General features: G+C 37.6%; 1 protein-coding gene across 1 annotated transcript in view; it reads left to right on the top strand.

Annotated features, from left to right (window-relative positions):
- USP14 (ubiquitin specific peptidase 14) overlaps positions 1-17,578 on the top strand; it is a 45,668-nt gene that overhangs the window by 24,790 nt on the left and 3,300 nt on the right. The window contains exons 6-13 of the mRNA XM_082640423.1: positions 248-306; positions 3,674-3,804; positions 5,682-5,762; positions 6,364-6,449; positions 7,124-7,238; positions 11,982-12,047; positions 12,178-12,270; positions 13,811-13,939. Of these exons, the coding sequence (XP_082496549.1) occupies positions 248-306; positions 3,674-3,804; positions 5,682-5,762; positions 6,364-6,449; positions 7,124-7,238; positions 11,982-12,047; positions 12,178-12,270; positions 13,811-13,939 (760 nt within the window). The remainder of the gene's footprint in view (positions 1-247; positions 307-3,673; positions 3,805-5,681; positions 5,763-6,363; positions 6,450-7,123; positions 7,239-11,981; positions 12,048-12,177; positions 12,271-13,810; positions 13,940-17,578) is intronic.

The raw sequence follows: 17,578 nt of genomic DNA, 5'->3' as shown, positions 1-17,578 counted from the left end.
GATGAGTTAGACAAGAGGAAAGAATTTAAAGTTGGCTTCATTCATCTAATTTCCGTTTTTTCTTAGCAGTCCTTTTTTGCCCATATAATTCTTAAAGGAACCAGACCAGAAGAGAAGAAGAAAAAATGGTGGGAACAACTCAGAGAAACTTGTAGTTGAGGGTTTCATAATAAGTCCTTGGAACTAATTTCTTCCCATTTGAGTTTCAGAATAAAGTGAATATTTAATTCTGTCTTAATGTTCCTAGGTATGCAGGTGCCTTGAGAGCTTCAGGGGAAATGGCTTCAGCACAGTATATTACTGCAGGTCAGTATCTTAAATATACTAGTTTTCAAGAGGGAGTATGGTATTCAATAAACGTCATTTTTCACTCACAGTTTTTTTAGTATCTTTCTGTTTTCAAAATGTATTTTTAAAACATCACCTCATTAAAATTAGAGTACTTACACTTACATTAAACAACTTGGGACTTTTTTTTTTTTTTTTTTTTTGCGGTACGCGGGCCTCTCACTGTTGCGGCCTCTCCCTCTGCGGAGCACAGGCTCCGGACGCGCAGGCTCAGCGGCCATGGCTCACGGGCCCAGCCCCTGTGCAGCATGTGGGATCTTCCCAGACAGGACATGAACCCGTGTCTCCTGCATCGACAGGCGGACTCTCAACCACTGTGCCACCAGGGAAACCCCATGGGACTTATTTTATTAACTACATTATAAACCAGTGATGTCTGTCCTATTTGAAAAAATCTTTGGATTAGTGGGTATTCATGTAAGGAAGTTGGATATGAAGTATGAGGAGAAATAGAAATTCTAGAAATATCTTCTTTCTTTATTACATGAGACAGTGTATTCTGCCCCCACTGCCCCATTTTGGACAGTTTTACAAATGAATACTCTCTTAAATCCTTAGGCTGGGTTGATAGGGTTTTTAACAGCCCTGCCTTTTTTGGGGGGGGGCAGAGGTGGTTTGTAACAGCTTTATTGAGAGACAGTTCACATACCGTACTACTCACCCATTTAAATTATACAATTCACTGTTTTTTAGTTTACTCATAGAGTTATGCAGTCATCACCACTAGAAAAGAAACCCTGTAACATTCAGCAGTCACCCTGTTTCCTGTCACCACTACCAGCCCTGTGCAACCAGTAATCTACTGTCAGTCTATAGATTTGCCTCTTCTAGAATATTCATATAAGTGGAATTGTACAATATATGGTCTTTTCTGATGGCTTCTTTCACTTAGAATGTTTTTGAGTTTCAGCCACATCATAAACATGTATCAGTACTGCATTCCTTTTTATTGCTGAGTAAGATTCCATTGTATTGGATATATCGCATTTCATTTATCCTTTCATCATTGATGAGACATTTGCGTAGTTTCCACTTTTTGACCAATATAAATATTGCTAAACATTTGTGTACAAGTCTGTATGGACATATGTTTTCATTTCTCTTGGGTATATATCTAGGAGAGGAATCGTTGGGTCACATGGTAACTATGTGAGGAACTGCCAGACTGTTTTCCAAAGCAGCTGCATCATCTTATATTCCTCCCAGCATGTATGAGGATTCTGATTTCTTTGTATCCTCACTGACACTAGGTATTGAATGTCTCTGATTATAGCCATTCTAGGGGTGTGAAATGGTATCTCATTGTGGTCAGTCATTAATCTGTAATACTATAAACAGTAGGTTTCTTTGCATCATTTGGAATTAGTGAGATTTTCCTCTAACCTTTTTCCCTGAAAGTAGATTCATTTGTTGAAATGAAGTTTTTTTTTTTTTTTTTTGAAGATGTTGGGGGTAGGAGTTTATTAATTAATTTATTTAATTTTGCTGTGTTGGGTCTTCGTTTCTGTGCGAGGGCTTTCTCTAGTTGTGGCAAGTGGGGGCCACTCTTCATTGCGGTGTGCGGGCCTCTCACTATCACGGCCTCTCTCGTTGCGGAGCACAGGTTCCAGATGCACAGGCTCAGTAGTTGTGGCTCACGGGCCTAGTTGCCCCGCGGCATGTGGGATCCTCCCAGACCAGGGCTCGAACCCATGTCCCCTGCATTAGCAGGCAGATTCTCAACCACTCCGCCACCAGGGAAGCCCCCTGAAATGAAGTTTTTACTGGGAAAATGTGATCACATATCTAGTTCATCTGGTAACTTATGTATCTTAAGAGTTGCTCAGAATTTCAACAGCTTCTCCAGAGTCTTATAGGAGGCTTGCAATATTGATGGGATGAAAAATACCGTTCTTTACTTCTTGCTTCTTGATTTTTTAAGTTTTTTATTTTGAAATAAATTTAAATTCACAGAAAAGTTGCAAGAATTCACCAATTACTAACTTTTTGTCACATCTGGTTTATCAGTCATTGTAATGCATGTTCTTTTTTTCTGAACCATTTGAGAGTAAGTTGCAGACATCGTGTTTTTTGTTCCTGAATACTTCAGTATGTATTTCCTGAGAATAAAGACATTCATAACCACAAGATGGTTATTTTTCGAAGTCTGGGAGTTTAACACTGATGTTAACTCATAATACTGACTTGGTTAAATTTTGCCAGTTAACCCTGTATTGCCCATTGCTTCAGGAGCCAATTTAGGATCACACATTGCACTTAGTTATGTTGTTATGTCTCATTAGTCTCTTAATGTATAGTGTGTCTTTTGACCTTTTTCTTTCAAACTAATGAAATATTTGAGATGCTCCGTTCATGGTATATATTAAATTAAATCACTGGGTTTTTTTCTTGTTTTTTTTTAGTGAGAAGTGTATCCTTTAAAGTGTTATTACAATTTAGGCATTTTTTATTTTAAAAATTATTAGCTGAGTAGGGACGCATAATTTCAGCTCTGCCTCCTAAAATATTTTTTAAACATTGTGTTTAGTAGTTTTATTCAGGAACATTTCATTGAGTACTTACTTTGTGCTGAGATGTTGTATTTTAGTATTTGCTATGCTAAATAGTCTGTATACTAATGATAACATTTCACATTTTAGTTAACAAAACAATGCAAGATAAGCTAGATTAGAGTTTTGCTATACGTGAAGTAAGGGCAAGGTGTGATAGCTAGGGAGTCAACAGAGAAAAAGTATTCTGAACTCAAGAGCAGGGCTGAGTTTATGACCATGGGATTTATGATGGTGAGAGAGGATAAGCAGAGGAAAGATTTTGAAGAAGGCAAATTAGTTTTGGTTCTTAGCTGTTCAGTACAGTCAGGAAGTTTGTTTAAGGATTTAAACATACTTATTTAAACATACTCCAGATTTCAGTACTCAGGAGTTCAGTACACGGGAGCCAAGTATGGGCTTAAAGGGAGGAGGGCTGGGAGTGGTTACCTGACGTCCTGATAATGGCAGAACTGTAACATCATGCCTCTGTGATTCCTAGACAGAAGTTATGTGTTGTCTGTATTAAATGAATATACCCTGCTTTGTTAGGGAAGACAAAGGCTGCCAAGGAGAGAGAGACATTGTTTATAGCTAGTGATTGTGTTATTAAAGTCTTCTGGTGAGTTAAGATTTAAAAACAAATTATTTTCTTATTAGGGATCCAGCAATTGCAAAAGGAATAGGTATACTTAAAAATAATTAATAAGCATCTCTTGGTATTGAGAATTAATTTACAGTAGCATGTATTAAATATGTCACTATTTTACTAAGGAAGTATTTGCTTTGTTTTTAAGCCCTTAGAGATTTGTTTGAGTCCATGGATAAAACTTCTTCTAGTATTCCACCTATTATTCTACTGCAGTTTTTGCACATGGCTTTTCCACAGTTTGCAGAGAAGGGCGAACAAGGACAATATCTTCAACAGGTAATCAGGACAAGGTTCTGTGGTTTTCATTTTGTAAATGTAAAACTTAGGCGTCCTACACTTACTGGAGTATATTTGGAAATACAAATAATCAGTCCTCTCTAGTTCACACCACCATTATCTCTTGCCTGGAGAGGTGCAGTAGTCTGTTAACTGATCATCTTGCTTCTGCCTTTTGTGGTGTTTCTCTACACAGCCCCCAGAGTCCTTTTAAATATGTAAATAAGATAATGTTGGTTTCCTTGTTCAGTATCTCCTAGTGACTTTCTGTCTCAGTCCTAAACAGTCTAGCTCCTGGCTACCTCTCTGAGCTTATCATGTGCCACTCTTCCCCTTGCTCAATTCTCTCCAGATACACTGACTTCCTTGCTATTTTTTAAAAACCCTCCAAGTATCCTGTTTCTATAGGGCCTTTGCTCTTGTTCCTTTTGCTCCCAGGTGCATGGCTTGCTTCCTCACCTCATTCAGGTATCATGACTCAAATGTTAAGGCATCAAAGAGGCTTTCCTTGACAGTCCTATTGAAATAGCACACTTCCCTTCCCCTAATCACTTTTTTTTAATCACTTTTTTTTAAACATCTTTATTGGAGTATAATTGCTTTACAGTGGTGTATTAGTTTCTGCTTTGTAACAACGTGAATACATACACATATATCCCCATATCTCCTCCCTCTTGCATCTCCCTCCCATCCTCCCTATCCCACCCCTCTAGGTGGTCACAAAACACCTAGCTGATCTCCCTGTGCTATGCAGCTGCTTCCCACTAGCTATCTGTTTTACATTTAGTAGTGTATATATGTCCATGCCACTCTCTCACTTTGTCCCAGCTTACCCATCCCCTTCCCCTTGTCCTCAAGTCCATTCTCTATGTCTGCATCTTTATTCCTGTCCTGCCCCTAGGTTCTTCGGAACCAATTTTTTTTTTTTTTTTTTTTTTTTTTAGATTCCATGTATATGTGTTAGCATACGGTATTTGTTTTTCTCTTTCTGACTTACTTCACTCTGTATGACAGATTCTAGGTCCATCCACCTCACTACAAATAACTCAGTTTTGTTTCTTTTTATGGCTGAGTAATATTCCATTGTATATATGTGCCACATCTTCTTTATCCATGCATCTGTTGATGGACACTTAGGTTGCTTCCATGTCCTGGCTACTGTAAATAGAGCTGCAATGAACATTGTGGTACATGACTCTTCTTGAATTATGGTTTTCTCAGGGTATATGCCCAGTAGTGAGATTGCTGGGTCGTATGGTAGTTCTATTTGTAGTTTTTTAAGGAACCTCCATACTGTTCTACATAGTGGCTGTATCAATTTACATTCCCACCAACAGTGCAAGAGGTTTCCCTTTTTTCCACACCCTCTCCAGCATTTATTGTTTGTAGATTTTTTGATGGTGGCCATTCTGACCAGTGTGAAGTGATACCTCATTGTAGTTTTGGTTTTCATTTCTCTAATGATTAGTGGTGTTGAGTATCCTTTCATGTGTTTGTTGGCAATCCCCTAATCACTTTCTGCTCCCATATTGCTTTTTTTTTCCTTCATAACCCTCTCTTTACTTGAATTTGTTATATTTTGATTATGTTCCCCATCAGGACTTTTTCTGTTTTGTTGACTGCTGTGTATTCCTAGTGTCTAGAATAGTGTTCAGCATAATAATGAATTCACGAAACATCTCTTGAATGAATGAATAAACTATTCTGGAATTCTTCATTGTTTTGAAGATCATATAATATTTAATTTGGCTTAATATTTTTAAAGAAAAAAACTTCCTTCCCCTTCTCTAAGGAAACAGTAATTACTTTGGAAGGATTTTATAGATCAAACACTGTAATAGCCAGGATTATTTACTGTGTCACTTTTTAAATTACAGGATGCTAATGAATGTTGGATACAAATGATGCGAGTATTGCAACAGAAATTGGAAGCTATAGAGGATGATACTGTTAAAGAGGTAATTGAAATATATTTATGAATATGACTGATTCTCTATCCCACCCCCACCCTAAAGTCTTAGTTCATCTTAATAGGTAGACATGTACTTGAATACTTTAGATGCTGGATCTGTAGTTGGAACTTGACAGCTTGCATTTGATGCTTGAATTCAATGCATCATTTGCTAAATATAATCAATTGAGATTATTGAGCATCTGTAATTTTTTGGTAATATTTTTTGATCAGTAGAAGGATTTTACAGAAAGGGATTACATTTTATTTTATTTTATTTTATTTATTTATTTTTTTGCGGTACACGGGCCTCTCACTGTTGTGGCCTCTCCCATTGCGGAGCACAGGCTCCGGACGCGCAAGCTTAGCTGCCATGGCTCATGGGTCCAGCCGCTCCGCGGCATGTGGGATCTTCCCGGACCGGGGCACGAACCCGTGTCCCCTGCATCGGCAGGCGGACCCTCAACCACTGCGCCACCAGGGAGGCCCGGGATTACATTTTAAAAAGCTTAAATGTGTGTTACTAAACTGGATTGTGTGGGAGCCAATGTACATTAATATCCATGTGAAGTAAAGTTGGAATTTTTATTTCATCTTAACTTTTGCAGACAGATTCTTCATCTGCACCAGCAGTGACACCTTCTAAAAAGAAAAGTTTAATTGATCAGTTCTTCGGAGTTGAATTTGAAACTACGTATCCTTATGAGCCAAGATTAGTATGACTGTAATCATAACTTATTAGAAGTGAATTGGTATGAATAGCGTTGTTGCCTGGAGTGGTGGGTGGGATATGAAGGAAAATTCTTCGGAGGTTTTTATGCTTAAAAAATATGGAAATTAGGAATTTGGAAAAATACACCCTTTGGAGTGCTCTTGAAGTTTAGATAAATGTACTCTTTAAGGACATTCATATTTTTTCCTAAGAACATCTTTAGCAGAATACCTCATTAATTCACCTCATAGAGAATTAATTTTTAATTATGAAATGGGATAAATCAGCTAAATTATATACATGAGATTGATATAATTAATAAAACATGAATTTAGGAGAATACTATTTTCTACATCATGGGTGGAAACTTAGAAAAAGATTTGTTTATCTGTCTTTGGGTTGTTAAGACCATCTTAAGTCTATAAATACCAACTTATATTTGTTGAGAGTTTATCCTTTTACACGCATTTGTTAATCCGTGTTGTTGGTAAGTGAATGAGCATTTTTAAGTATATTAAAATGAATCTCTATTGGAAGACTGAAATGTTTTAAATGCCAGTGAATGCTATTAATTTTAATAGCATTAGGATAACTTATTCAAGATTATATAACAAATTGAATGCCTATTGGCAAATTCCTTATCTTATTTTTCAAAGCATGAAATGTACAGAATCTGAAGAAGAAGAAGTCAGTAAAGGAAAGGAAAGTCAGCTTCAGCTTAGCTGTTTTATCAATCAAGAAGTCAAGTATCTTTTTACAGGACTTAAGTTGGTAAGGACAATTGCAGTTCATCCCCATTGTTCGTAGATTCTGTGTTTACAAATACACCTTCTTGCTAGAATGTATTTGTAACCCCAACATCAGTACTCATGGTGCTTTCATGGTCATTTGTAGATATGCACAGGATGAAAAAAATTTTGAGTTGCCTGACTCACACTGTTTCACCTGAGGTCCCCAAAGGTGATGCTCTGCCTTCTTGTTTCAGCGCTCATACTATAAACAAGTACCCTTTTTGCGGTAATTTTAATGCCACATTTCTTGCATTTTTGTGCTTTTTGTTGGTGATCTTGCTGTTTATAATGGCCTTCAGGCATAATGGTGAAGTGCTGTCTGGTGTTCTAAGTGCAAGAAGGCTGTGATGTGCCTTAAGAAGAAAATAACATTTGTTAGATAAGCTTCATTCAGGGATGAGGTATAGTGTACTTGGCTGTGAGTCCATTGTATGTTAAGGTGTCGTTAAATAGCAGAAACACACATAAAACAAGGTTGTGTATTGACTGGTTGACAAAAATGTGTGGCCAGAGGCTTGAAGGAGGCCTCTGAGGGTATTATAATGATATATTAATAATTGTGAGGTATCAACTGGGGTTGTACTGTGCAAATGAGGGCATGTAGTCATTCTGCCATTGCACTAGTATTAAAGTTGAGGCCCTGGAATTTAAGTGACTTAATTGGTTTGTGGTAGAGCCAGAATTAAAACTTGTCTGTCTTATTATTCAGTTAGTACTGTTTCCCCAGTGCCATACTAAAGAATCCACTCTAATGAGCAGATTGATAAAATAGAACAATTTTGCTTGCCTAACATTTATTTGATATGGTTTGGGGGAATATGTACATCTCTTGAATGATGGGCAGTGAATTGGGGCAGGGATTACATTGAAAACAAGATTATTTGTTGTCAGGGAGCTCCCATTTACAGTTTGGGGTAAGATTGGTTAGGGGATGTATTGGTAAATGTTCCTATAAGAAACAGATAGATAAATAGTGCTATTCTTTGCCCTGTGATACTGAGGGGAGAGTTGTGGTGAGGCATAATGGCGTTTAAGAGAAGTTCACTTGAAAAGCATACGTAAATATATGCAAATCAATCAATGTGATAAACCATATTAACAAATTGAAAGAGAAAAACCATATGATCATCTCTCTAGATGCAGAAAAAGCTTTCGCCAAAATTCAGTACCCATTTATGATATAAACCCTCCAGAAAGTAGTCATAGAGGGAACTTACCTCAACATAATAAAGGCCATATATGACAAACTCACAGCCAACATCGTTCTCAGTGGTGAAAAACTGAAACTATTTCCTCTAAGATCAGGAACAAGACAAGGTTGTCTACTCTCACTGCTGTTATTCAACATAGTTTTGGAAGTTTTAGCCACAGCAATCAGAGAAGAAAAAGAAATAAGAGGAATCTAAATCGGAAAAGAAGAAGTAAAGCTGCCACTGTTTGCAGATGACATGATACTAAGAGAATCCTAAAGATGCTACCAGAAAACTACTAGAACTAATCAATGAATTTGGTAAAGTAGCAGGATAAAAGATTAATGCACAGAAATCTCTTGCATTCCTATACACTCATGATGAAAAATCTGAAAGAGAAATTAAGGAAACACTCCCATTTACCACTGCAACAAAAAGAATAAAATACCTTGGAATAAACCTACCTAAGGAGACAAAACAACTGTATGCAGAAAACTATAAGACACTGATGAAAGAAATTAAAGAAGATACCAACAGATGGAGAGATATACCATGTTCTTGGATTGGAAGAATCAACATTGTGAAAATGACTATACTACCCAAAGCAATCTACAGATTCAGTGCAATCCCTATCAAACTGCCAATGGCATTTTTCACAGAACTAGAACAAAAAGTTTCACAATTTGTATGGAAACACAAAAGATCCCAAACAGCCAAAGCAATCTTGAGAAAGAAAAACGGAGCTGGAGGAATCAGGCTTCTGGACTTCAGACTATACTACATAGCTACAGTAATCAAGACAGTATGGTACTGGCACAAAAACAGAAATAGAGATCAATGGAACAGGATAGAAAGCCCAGAGGTAAACCCATGCACCTATGGTCACCTTATCTTTGATAAAAGGAACAAGAATATACAAGGGAGAAAAGACAGCCTCTTCAATAAGTGGTGCTGGGAAAACTGGACAGCTCCATGTAAAAGAATGAAATTAGAACACTCCCGAACACCATACACAACAATAAACTCAAAATGGATTAAAGACCTAAATGTAAGGCTAGACACTATAAAACTCTTAGAGGAAAACATAGGAAGAACACTTTTTGACATAAATCACAGCAAGATCCTTTCTGACCCACCTCCTAGAGAAATGGGAATCAAAACAAAAACAAATGGGACCTAATGAAACTTAAAAGCTTTTGCACAGCAAAAGGAAACATAAACAAGATGAAAAGACAACCCTCAGAATGGGAGAAAATATGTGCAAATGAAGCAACTGACAAAGGATTAATCTCCAAAATTTACAAGCAGCTCATGCAGCTCAATATCAAAAAAACAACCCAATTCAAAAATGGGCAGAAGACCTAAATAGACATTTCTCCAAAGAAGATGTACAGATTGCCAACAAACACATGAAGGGATGCTCAACATCACTAATCATTAGAGAAATGCAAATTACAACTACAGTGTGGTATCAGCTCATTATAAGTCAGAATGCCCATCATCAAAAAATCTACAAACAATAAATGCTGGAGAGGGTGTGGAGGAAAGGGAGCCCTCTTGCACTGTTGGTGGGAATGTAAATTGATACAGCCACTACGGAGAACAGTATGGAGGTTCCTTAAAAAACTAAAAATAGACCTACCATACCACCTAGCAATCTCACTACTGGGCATATACCCTGAGAAAACCATAATTCAAAAAGAGACGTGTACCACAATGTTCATTGCAGCTCTATTTACAGTAGCCAGGACATGGAAGCAGCCTAAGTGTCCATCAACAGATGAATGGATAAAGAAGATGTGGCACATATATACAATGGAATATTACTCAGCCATAAAAAGAAACGAAAGTGAGTTATTTGTAGTGAGGTGGATGGACCTAGAATCTGTCATACAGAGTGAAGTGAGTCAGAGAAAAACAAATACCATATGCTAACACATATATATGGAATTTAAGAAAAAAAATGGTTCTGAAGAACCTAGGGGCAGGACAGGAATAAAGATGCAGACGTAGAGAATGGACTTGAGGACAAGGGGAGGGGGAAGGGTAAGCTGGGATGAAGTGAGAGTGGCATGGACATAGATAAACTACCAAACGTAAAATAGATAGCTAGTGGGAAGCAGCCACACGGCACAGGGAGATCAGCTAGGTGCTTTGTGACCACCTAGTGGGGTGGCATAGGGAGGATGGGAGGGAGATGCAAGAGGGAGGAAATATGGAGATTATATGTATAACTGATTCACTTTATTATAAAGCAGAAACTAACACACCATTGTATACTCCAATAAAGATGTTAAAAAAAAAAAGGGAAAAGTAAAAATAAATTAATAAAAATAAAAGCATACAGATACTAGCTTACCACCCGAAGTCCTATAACAAATTATGATGCAAATAGCGGGGCATCAAAACGTGATGTAAATGTTAATTGGAGAGTGTGGGATAGAATATTTCGGCAGGGACTCTCCAGGGTGTATTTTTCATAATTTTATAAAATTCCGGGAAAACTAAGTATACCTGGAACTTCTAGATGATAATGGATTGATGATAATAATATGTAGCTTACCTGATGAGTAACATTGTACCATATATCCTTTCTTTAAAAATATGTATTAATGAGATGTTGTATTTGTTGTCTTGGTAATTTTTTAGATTCCTTATCATCATTCGTTCTTTTTTGAGTAATTTTGCTCCACATTTCTTTACCTCTTTGTTGCCAGATAAACTTGGTTAAGTGTTAAAAGGCTGCTCCATGGTGCCTCCTTTTCTAATTAGTAATTTTAAAAAATCAAACAAACAATTTTTATACAAGTGTAACATGCTTGTTGAACATAGAATATGTACCAAATCGTTCTCCAAGTTTTCTCCGTGTACTAACTCATGTAATTCTAACAGCAGCACTGTCACGTTAAGTGCTGTTAGCACCATTTACCGATGATGCCCAGAGGGATAACTGTCTTGCTCAGTGTCACACAGGCTATAAGGAGTAGAATGGCAGACATGATGGTTATAAGATACAATGGCTAAGGGCTTTCCCACATTTATTAGATTAACAGAGGTTTTCTGTGTTATGACTCTTCTCAGATTTAACAATAACTGATTTGTTCTGGAAGGCTTTGCTAAATAAAGCGTAAAGAACAAGGGTTATCTGCATTCTCTTAATTTTCTTCTAATATGAATATTCTGATGATCCATAAGTAGAGGAATACCACGATAGGTTTCCTTAGGTTGTATAAAATACAGTATAAACTCTCAGAATCTGAGCATTTGGATCATAATTAAAAGACTTCAAGTATTATTTACATTCTGAGGAGTGCATGCCAGTAAGAATTGATGCCTTTTAAGAACTGAGCCATATCTAAAAGCCTTCCCACATTGTCTTCATTCAAATTATTTCTCAGGGGTATAAATCCGTTGACATACTATATGTTGTCTATTGATTAGTACTGTTGATAATTTTTAAAAGAATTAAAGATATAACTGTATTGCAGAAGAAAATTCTTTAATGTTTGGACTTCTGTTATGTTCTTTTTTAGCGACTTCAGGAAGAAATCACCAAACAGTCTCCAACATTGCAAAGAAATGCTTTGTACATCAAATCTGTAAGTTTTGGAATCCAATTCCATTTACTAGAAAGGTTTCCAGCTAATTAATGTTTTTACCAAACTGAGGAATTAAAAACTTGTGTGGTATTTGTATGTTACAGAATTTCTTTCCACTTTGTCTCCTCAGTCCAAGATCAGCCGGTTGCCTGCTTACTTGACTATTCAGATGGTTCGATTTTTTTATAAAGAGAAGGAATCTGTGAATGCCAAAGTTCTTAAGGTTAGTAATGAACTTTACTATAATAAATTATTGTAATTCTTTGAAGGTAATTCCTAACTTACAATAGGTTTCTTTATTCTTTTAGGGATAAACTCACTTGAAAATACTATAAATAGGGAAGTTATTAACATTAGACAAGTGGTTCTTAATCAAGAATATGCATTGGAATTATCTACTGTCCTTTTTGTTTTAAATCATACACACGCCTGCCCCTCATCCGCCACCAAGCATCTGATTAAGTGGGGCCTTAGGTCTTACATTTTTCAAAAGATTCCCAGGTAATTCTGATGGATGCCCTCCATTCCCCAGAAATATTGACCTAGACCAGATCCTCAATTCCAGAGATACTGGTCCAGTAGGTTTGGGGACGGGAGTGGGGTAAGGAGCAATATAACACACTATTCTAGGCGGTTCCTTTCTTCCAGGTGAAAGGAGAGTGTTAAATTACCGGTGCCCAAGGAATACTTAAATTGTAATCGTTTGATGTCAGAGCCAACCTTATGATTTATCTGTTTTGTTGAACTGTAGCTCTGCTGTGTATCCATAGAGTCTGATCCTTGGGAGAGGTATATATAATTTTAGCCTCTTGAGCTGAAATTTATAATACATTTTCAGATATACTTAGGGTCATATGAACAGGTTAAATGTAGTTGAAGTATCTGCTAGTCTAGTATTTCTGAAATGCTTCTTTTATTGTTTAAATTAAAAAAGAAACATATTTGGCTGCGTTGGGTCTTAGTTGCAGCACACGGGATCTTCATTGCGGCATGCGGGATCTTTTGTTGTGGCACGTGGGCTCTTTGCAGTGTGCAGGCTTCTCTCTAGTGGCACACGGGCCCTAGAGCGTGTGGGCTCAGTAGTTGCAGCACTCAGGCTCTCTAGTTGTGGCGCATGGGCTGCAGAGTGCACGGGCTCAGTAGTTGTGGCACATGGGCTCTCTAGTTGTGCGTGGGCTCTAGAGCATGCAGGCTTAGTTGCTCTGCGGCATATGGGATCTTAGTTCACTGACCAAGGATTGAACCCGTGTCCCCTGTATTGGGAGGTGGATTCTTAACCACTGGACCACCAGGGAAGTCCCTGTTGTTTAAATTTTTGGTAGCTCCTCTGCGGTCAGTTTCATGGGTTAAAATGTTTAATGGAAAAATTAAAAAAATTTTTATCTTAAAGTTAGGACCACGGGCTTCCCTGGTGGTGCAGTGGTTGAGAGTGCGCCTGCTGGTGCGGGGGACACGGGTTCATGCCCCGGTCCGGGAGGATCCCACATGCCGCGGAGCAGCTGGGCCCGTGAGCCATGGCCGCTGAGCCTGCGTGTCCGGAGCCTGTGCTCTGCAACGGGAGAGGCCACACACACAAAAAAAGTTAGGACCAGATTGAAAATAAGCACTGATATTTTCAAATGCACAGATTTCCACGTGATTTTTACAGTGCTTATTTTCAACTTTATTTGAATATGAAAGCAGTACTTAAAAAGTGTGATGAATATTTTAAATAACTACCTTTATAAGTCTGTTTACACTTTTTCTTTTTGGTTTGTATATAGGATGTTAAATTTCCTCTTATGTTGGATGTGTATGAACTATGTACACCAGAACTTCAAGAGAAAATGGTTTCTTTTCGATCAAAATTCAAGGATCTGGAAGATAAAAAAGTAAATCAGCAGCCAAAGACAGTAGGTTCTTATTGGTCGTTTTCTAATCTTAATATGTTTATCTTTAATCCGTGTCCTGTATTCATTTTATATTGTTAACCTATTAGTAAAAATGGATGAACCTGTGTTTAGCATATATACAAATCTTGCAGGTATTGGTGCAAGCCCTTAAAGTTTTAGGTGTGTTTTAGCATAAGAAAAAGAACTCTAGCTATGCTAAATGTGTCCTTTATGGTAGAATAAACTTAATATTTTCTTTTCCCATAAAAATCTGCAGCTTTTATTCCTTTTATATCAGTATTTATTTCCTCAAAGCACTTCACGTAAAATCTTGCCTTGTAAAATTCAGAGTATTTTATTATTTTCCTCGTAAGGCATCTCCATTTTTTAAAATGGCGTTAGTGTTATCAAATATTGCTTCATTATGCCCACTGTGACAACTTAAATCATATCTTTTAACAAGCACCTATAACTGTTAAAATTATAACCTTAGCAACTTTATATTTAATAAATTGTATATTTTAAACTTAGAGAAGGGACAGGTGAATTATATGTTGGATTGTTTTCTTCAAAAGGAAAAAGATATTTCCTGGTAACTAGGAATATTTCCAGTGTGATATTATATACCAGATGTTAAAATTAAATTCTTCTGCAGGTTACTGTGTGTGTGTGTGTTAAAAGCAGTTTTTAAAAAATTAAATTTTATTTTGAGATAATTGTAGAATCACATGCAGTTATAAGAAATAATAGAGTTCCTGAGTACTTTTTACCCAGTTTCTCCTAGTGGTAACATCTTGCAAAGCTGTAATACAATATCACAACCAGGATACTGACTTTGATGTAGTCTAGATGCAATACATTTCCCTTTACCACAACGATCCCTCATGCTGCCCCTTTGTAGCCAAATCCACTTTCCTTTCCCCCTACCCCCTTCTTTTTTTAAAAAAAAAATTAATTAATTAATTTTGGGCTGTGTTGGGTATTTGTTGCTGGTGCAGGGTTTCTCTGGTCGCACGCGGTGACTAGGGGCTGCTCTTTGTGTGGTGTGTGGACTTCTCGTTGTGGTGGCTTTTCTTGTTGCGGAGCACGGGCTCTAGGCATGCAGGCTTCAGCAGTTGTGGCTCACAGGCTCAGTAGTTGTGGCGTGCGGGCTTCAGAGTGCAGTCTCAGTAGTTGTGGCGCACGGGCCTAGTTGCTCCGCGGCATGTGAGATCTTCCCAGACCAGGGCTCGAATCCGTGTCCCCTGCATTGGCAGGCAGATTCTTAACTACTGCACCACCAGGAAAGTCCATTTCTTGTACTTCGACTATTTTATTCTTTTTGATGTTTTTGTAAATGGCATAGTTTTTTTAAATTTCATTTTTGCATTCATTGCAGTTGATTTTTGTATATTGATCTTACATCCTCTACTCTCCTGAATTGATTTATTAGCTGTTTTTTTCTCATTTTTTTTGGTAAGAGATTGTGTAGAATTGGTGTTAGTTCTCTTTTAAACGTTTGGTAGAATTGTCTTGGTCAGACAGTCTTGGCCTGCAGAGTTCTTTTTCAGGAGCTTGTTTTGTTTTGTTTTGTTTTGTGGTACGCGGGCCTCTCACTGTTGTGGCCTCTCCCGTTGCGGAGCACAGGCTCCGGACACACAGGCTCAGCGGCCATCGCTCACGGGCCCAGCCGCCCTGCAGCATGTGGGATCCTCCCGGACTGGGGCACGAACCTGTGTCCCCTGTATCGGCAGGCGGACTCTCAACCACTGCGCCACCAGGGAAGCCCTTTTTCAGGAGTTTTTAAATTAAAAATTCAACTTTATAGTTATGGGCTATTCAAATTTATTTCATATTGGGTATGTTTTGGTAGTTTGTGGTTTTGTGGAATTGATCCATTTCATCTAGCTTGTCAATTTTATGTGTGCAGAGTTGTTCCTAGGATGATGATTATTCTGATGTTTGCAGGGTGTGTAGCGATATTTGTCCCCTGTTTCATTCCTGATATTGTAAATTTGTGTCTATTTTTTTTCTCTTTGTCAGTCTTTTTTTTTTTTTTTTTTTTTTTTTTGCGTTACGTGGGCCTCTCACTGTTGTGGCCTCTCCCATTGCGGAGCACAGGCTCCGGACGCGCAGGCTCAGTGGCCATGGCTCACGGGCCCAGCTGCTCCGTGGCATGTGGGATCTTCCCGGACCAGGGCACGAACCCGTGTCCCCTGCATTGGCAGGCGGACTCTCAACCACTGCGCCGCCAGGGAAGCCCCTCTTTGTCAGTCTTGCTAGAGGATTGTCAATTTTATTGCTCTTTTCAGAGAACTAGCATTTTGTTTCATTGATTTTTCTCTGTTTTTCTGCATCTCGTTTTATTGATTTTTACTCTTATTACTTCCTGTTTTCTGCTTGCTTTGGGTTTATTTTCCTCCTCTCTTTCTAGGTCCTTATGGTGTGGGAACTTAGATCTTTTATTTCAGACTTCCTGTTTTCTGATGTGTGCATTTAGTGTTGTAAATTTCCTCTTAGCAGTGCTTTCAGATTGTGTCCTACAAATTGTTGTATTGCATTTCCATTTTCATTATGTTTCTTGTATTTTTTAAAAAACTGAGACTTCTCTTTGACCTTGGATCATTTAGAAGTGTCTTGTTTAATTTAAAAGTGTTCGGAAAATTTCCTGTTATCTTTTTGTTACTGATTCTAGTTTGAGTCAATTGTGGTGAGAAAACACACTCGTGTGATTTAAATTCCTTTAAATTTGTTGAGGTTTGCTTTATGGCTCAGGATGTTATCTATCTTGGTACGTGTTCCATGGGCACTTGATAAGAATGTGTATTTTACTGTTGTTGAGTGGAGTATTATGTGATGTTGATTAGATCCAGTTGGTTGATGGTGTTGTTGCTTTTTCCTGTAACCTTGCTGTTTTTCTGTCTAGTTCTGTCAGTTGTTGAAAGAGGAGTGGTGAAGTCTTCAACTAAAATTGTGGATTTGTATGTTTCCCCATTCATTCAGTTCTGTTAGCTTTTTGCTTTTCATGGTTTGTAACTGTTATTTGGTGCATACACATTTAGGATTGCTCTGTCTTGGTGGAGTGATTATTATGATTATTACTGATTATGATTATTATGATTATTACTTATTATGATTATTATGGAGTGTCCCTCTTGGTTCGTGGTCATTTTCTTTGTTCTGTAGTCTACTTTATCTGATATTAATATTGCCACTGCTGCTTTCTTTCTGTTAATGTTTGCATGATACATCTTTTTCCATTCTTTTACTTTAAATTTGCCCATGCTATATTTGAAGGTAGTTTCTTACAGACAGCATATAGTTGGGTCATGTTTTTTAATCCTGTGTTAACCTCTGTCTTTTTATTGGTACATTTAGACCATTTACATTTCATGTAATTCTTAATATGTTAGTGTTTGAATCTATTTTATATTTTGCTATTTGTTCTGATTTTTGTTTCTGTTTTCCCTTCTTGTAGGTTACATGAACATTTTTTAGAATTCTAGTTTATGTATAATTTTTTTGAAGAATTTGATTTTTTAAAAATTTATCTATTTTATTTTATTTTTGGCTGCATTGGGTCTTTGTTGCTGCATACAGGCTCCCCCTAGTTGCGGCAAGCAGGGGCCACTCCTCGCTATGGTGCGCGGGCTTCTCATTGCAGTGGCCTCTCTTGTCGTG

The sequence above is a fragment of the Mesoplodon mirus genome, assembly GCF_964341445.2.
Source record: "Mesoplodon mirus genome assembly, chromosome: 13".
Taxonomy (NCBI): Eukaryota; Metazoa; Chordata; class Mammalia; order Artiodactyla; family Ziphiidae; genus Mesoplodon; species Mesoplodon mirus.
This window is presented reverse-complemented; position numbering and strand designations above follow the sequence as displayed.